This window comes from Parus major, chromosome 7 (genome assembly GCF_001522545.3).
Source record: "Parus major isolate Abel chromosome 7, Parus_major1.1, whole genome shotgun sequence".
NCBI lineage: Eukaryota > Metazoa > Chordata > Aves > Passeriformes > Paridae > Parus > Parus major.
In genome coordinates this window covers 968,360-973,360 of record NC_031776.1, presented here as the reverse complement: position 1 = coordinate 973,360, position 5,001 = coordinate 968,360, and the positions used below count along the sequence as shown (strand labels likewise).

At 48.3% G+C, this 5,001-nt stretch overlaps 2 protein-coding genes across 6 annotated transcripts in view; one reads left to right on the top strand and one right to left on the bottom strand.

Moving 5' to 3' along the window:
• The window catches only part of TRPM8 (transient receptor potential cation channel subfamily M member 8), a 688,444-nt gene that overhangs the window by 339,511 nt on the left and 343,932 nt on the right, over nt 1–5,001 (top strand). The window lies entirely within an intron of this gene.
• LOC107207265 (UDP-glucuronosyltransferase 1-1-like) overlaps nt 1–5,001 on the bottom strand; it is a 35,758-nt gene that overhangs the window by 16,187 nt on the left and 14,570 nt on the right. The window contains exon 1 of one of the 5 annotated variants that reach the window (XM_033515916.1): nt 2,775–3,688. The exons of 2 other annotated variants lie outside the window; for them this stretch is intronic. In XM_033515916.1, coding sequence (XP_033371807.1) covers nt 2,775–3,626 — 852 coding nt within the window. In that variant the 5' untranslated portion in view covers nt 3,627–3,688. Of the gene's footprint in view, nt 1–518; nt 1,431–2,774; nt 3,689–5,001 lie in introns of those variants that run through there. 2 more of the 5 variants (XM_015634065.3, XM_015634068.3) reach the window with 2 other exon arrangements.

Here is a 5,001-nt window from a genome sequence, read left to right as displayed (position 1 = left end):
ATTTTCCTAGATCTGCCTGCAAACAGAGAGGCTGTTTCTCAACCTGAGAGCCCCCAACCTGCCACGTTCTTCCAGATCCCAGCTTTGGAAATACCCGGCTGTAGTGGAAAAATTCACCAGCAAGGAAAGATGTACTGAGGTAACAAGGACAGAAGCCTGGGGTGCATTTCTCAGTGAACACCAGACCCAGCTACAGCAATTTGCTAATTAGGGATTGCACCTGACTGCAAGGCTTTGCCAGCCCCACAGACTCCTTCATCATTCACTAAGAGAGTACCAAGTTACACAAAGTTACACAAAATGGCTCTGAATACAGGAAATGAAAAAAACAAATGCAGAGCACACATTATAAGGATGAAGGTACAGCACAGATGCCTGCAAATGGAAAGGGAGAGAAAAATTCATGAGCATTCATCCAACCACCTGAAATACGTATTTGATTCCCATCCACAACACAAGATTGAAGCCTCCTTAGACAGAAATCCATCACAGCACAAATTAAAAACAGTGTGACCCACCTGAGAAAGCCCCTTGTGAGCACAGTGTACTCCCCCAATTGGAATGATGTTGGGCATCAAGGGTCTTGGATAGTCGAGCACAAATTCCAACCTCAGGAGCCAAACAGAGCCTTTCCGTAAGAGATCTTGCACAGTCACATCCCGCTGCAGGAACTCAGAAGCCAGTTTTGAGAATGGATCAAAGGCAAAATTACACAGGAAAAGGTTTTGGGTGTCAAAGAGTAGATTCATCACCCGCTGGAGAAAAGTCATGCGGTCTGTAAGTTGTGTAAATGCCCTGGGCACATAGGAAGGAGGATTGGGACACTGAGTGGCTTCAAAATCTAACCCACATGGGACTCCTCGTAAGAAATACACGGAAGGAAGTGAAAGATGCTCAGCCAGGATTGCTCCACAAGGTACTACAGGGTCTGTAAGAAGGGCATCAAACTTGCTCTGCTCAAGATAGCTCATGAGCTCTTTGTTTTGCAGGAGATGTTCACAGCTGACGGCTGACATATAACCAAGTCTTTTCATATGTTCGAACACTTTAAGAAATCTTTCCAGAAAAGATCCTTCTTCAAATGAACTGTGTAGAAACGCCTTGAAATCTTTTTCCATCTCTTCCTGTGTGTATGGGACTGAGTACACTTTCATCACAAAGTTCTTTGATGGTTTGATGTGCATAGTGACTTCAGGTGCCACCACAACCACCTCGTGTCCCCTCTGCGTCAGGATGTCCAGCACTTCCCGCATGCTGAGCCAGTGGCTCCCGTCCACCGGCACCACCAGGAGCTTCCCAGCAGCAGCCAGGCCCAGCAGGGACAGGAGCAGGACCACAGCTGGTGGAGAAGCCCTGAGCTCCAGGGCCATTCCTGCAGGGATCAGGTGAGTGCCTCCAGGGAAGGAAACCTGCTGCAGCACCAGCGCCCGCTACACACTTTCAAATGATCTGTGCCACAGCCCAGCTATGGATTCTTATTTTATTTGCTGGGTGGTAAATATGTAATCACAGATGTGATAAAAGGCTGCACAACAAGCATGGGATTTCTGCCAAGTCCATAGAATCACCAGATAACTCCATCTGTCTCTATCAGAAGAACAGTCCAGAGTGCCCTAGGAAGGAGGCAGGGGTTGCTCTGTGACTGCCCTTCAGATTCCTTTATCTGGCCGGACTTCTGCACATGTGTGAGATGTGTCACATGTAGGAGATGTGTCACATGCACATCACCATTCAGACCTGCAGAGGCTTCTCCTTTCCCCTGGCAAGGACTGTCTCCTCTCCCCCTCTCCTGGAAAACTCATGTCTGGGTGACCCAGACCCCACAGCAATTGTGGAACAGCTCTTTAAGATGGTTTCTAGAATGAGAAGGCAGAAGAGATGGAAGGATGATGCCAGGCTTCTGAACAGAGAAGAACATAAACCAGAGATTTATGAGGACTCTGTGAGGGGGACCTTCCACAGAACAATTCAGGACCCACTTCTGGCTTTGTTTTTGCCACTGACAAAGCACCAATGCTGTCCAGCACTGGTGGGGCTGTGTGAATGCTCATGTGGCAAATCCTGGTGTGCATGGGGATATCTGTCAGATGTCACAGCCACCTCCACACCTGGGGATGGGTGGAATAGCCACAAGCTTCATGATCCCAGCCCACATCACACCAATCCTAAGGGACAGGACTGAAGAGAAAGCCAGAGCACCAAAAGAACTCACCCAACTTGCCAGGCTCTCCCCTGGAGCAGCAGAGGAAGCTCTCCAGGAGGAAAACAGCACAGGGCTCTTGCCAGCATCCCAGGGAACCCAAAGTTTGGCATCATCACCAAGGCTGCACTCAAACCCTCAGTGCCAGTCAAGCTATGCTGGATGTGTCAAATTACACCTGCTCCAGGCATCAGGGCTGGGCTTGTCAATCAAAAAAGAATTGTTAAGTTTTTCTGGGACTACCCATGGGAGTTGTTCATTAAAGGAACCCAGCATTTAGTCTTACTATTCACAGATTTCAACGACCTCATGGCTGGTGCAATCAACATCCCACCACAAACCCTCATTAGAAGACCCTGGTGTTTACCTAAAACCGAGCAGCATTTAAAACCCAGGAGGAACAGCTGCCTACACAGGAAGTGGAAAGTCAGCAAGAAAGTGAGAGAAAAACAGTTCCTGTCATGAGGATTCACCTCACACAGCAGAAAATAGGAACTTGATTTTTATCATAACACAGAATTCCACCCTCCTTAACACAGAAATCCATCAGGGCATGGATTAAAACCAGACCCACCTGTGGTAGCTCCTTGTGAGCACAGTTTACTCCTCCAATTGGAATGATGTTGGGCATCAAAGGCCTTGGGTAGTCGAGCACAAAATCTAACCTCAGGAGCCAAACAGAGCCCTGCCGTAAGAGATCCAGCACAGTCACCTCCCGCTGCAGGAACTCAGAAGCCAGTTTTGAATAGGATTGAAAGACAAAATCACAGAGGAAAATATTTGGGATGTCAAAGAGCAGGTTCTTCACCCGCTGGAGAAAGGTCATGCGGTCTGTAAGGTCTGTAAATACCCTGGGCACATAGGAAGGAGGACTGGGACACTGAGTGGCTTCAAAATCTAACCCACATGGGACTCCTCGTAAGAAATACATGGAAGGAAGGGAAAGATGCTCAGCCAGAATTGCCCCACAAGGTAGAAAAGGGTCTGTAAGGACAGCATCAAACTTGCTCTCCTCAAGGTACCTGATGAGCTCTTTGTTTTGCAGGAGATATTCACAGCTGGAGACCCCAAAGTTAGTGATACTTTTCATACCTTCAAATACTTTAAAAAATCTTTCAAAAAAAGATCCCTCTTCAAATGAAATCTGAAAGAATGCCTTGAAATCTTTCTCCATCTCTTCCTTTGTGTAGGGAACTGAGTACATTTTCATCACAAAGTTCTTTGATGGTTTGATGTGCAAAGAGACTTCAGGTGCCACCACAACCACCTCGTGTCCCCTCTGCGTCAGGATGTCCAGCACTTCCCGCATGCTGAGCCAGTGGCTCCCGTCCACCGGCACCACCAGGAGCTTCCCAGCAGCAGCCAGACCCAGCAGGGACAGGAGCAGGACCACAGCTGGTGGAGAAGCCCTGAGCTCCAGGGCCATTCCTGCAGGGATCAGGTGAGTGCCTCCAGGGAAGGAAACCTGTTTCTTCACAGGTGCCTGCCCCACACTTTCAAACGATCTGTGCCACAGCCCAACTGTGGATGGTTATTTCATGTGCAGGGTGGTAAATATGTAATCACAGATGTGATAAAAGGCTGCACAACAAACATGGGATTCCTGCCAAGTCCATAGAATCACCAGGTAACTCCCATCTATCTCTATCAGAGGGACACTTAAGATTGCCCCAGGAAGAAGGCAGGGGTGGCTCTGGACTTGTACTTTGGATTCCTTCTCTCTGTCTGGACATTCTGACATGCACATCACTACTCAGACCAGCTGAGATTCTTCTTCCCTCCAGGAAAGGAAACTCTCCCTCTCTGTTGGAAGACTCATCTCCTGGAGACCCAGACCCCATGAAAGCTGTGGAACAGCTCTTTTAAGACAATTTCCAGACTGAGAAGACAGAGAAGAGGGAAAGATGATTCCAGGTTTCTGAGCAGATTCACAAACACTCTTTGAGGAGGACTTTCCACAGAACATTTCAATGCCTACTTCTGTCATTTTTTTTGTCACTAACAAAGCACCAACAGTGTCCAGAAGTAGTGGGGTTGTGTGAATGCTCACCTGGCCAATCCCACTGTACATGGAGATGTCTGTAAGGTGTCACAGCTACCTCTGTACTTGGAGCTGGGTGGAATTGTCACACACCGGGCTTTGTGATCCCCAACCTGCACCACACAACTCCTATGGAACATAAGGAAGAAAAGGGCAGGGCACCAAAAGTAATCACCCAACTCTCCAGGCCCTCCCCCAGAGAAGAACATCAAGCTGTCCAGAAGGAACTCTGCACAGGGCTGTTGGCAGCACCCCAGGGAACCCAAGCACACGGCATGTTGGAGCAGTTGGTATCATGGGCAAAGCTGCACAGAAACCATCAGTGCCAGTCAAGCCATGCTGGATGTGTCAAATCAGACCTGCCCCAGGCATCAGAGCTGGGCTTTGGAGTCAGGAAAGACTTTTTAGGTTCTCTGGGACATCCCATTGGAGCTGGTCATTAAAGGAACCCAAGATTTTGTGTTACTGTCCACAAATTCTAACAATCCCTTTGCTGGTGGCATCAACGTCCCAGCACAAACCTCCACAAGAACACCCTGATTATTCCCTTCAACTGCAAATCCTTTCAAAGCAAGAAGGAACAGCTGCCTACACAGGAAGTGGAAATTCAGCAAGAAAGTGAGAGAAAAACAGTTCCTGTCATGAGGATTCACCTCACTCACCCTAAACAGGAGCTGGATTCTTATTGCAACACAGAATTCCACCCTCCTGAACATAGAAGTCCATCAGAGCCAGAACTAAAAACAGTGGCACCCACCTG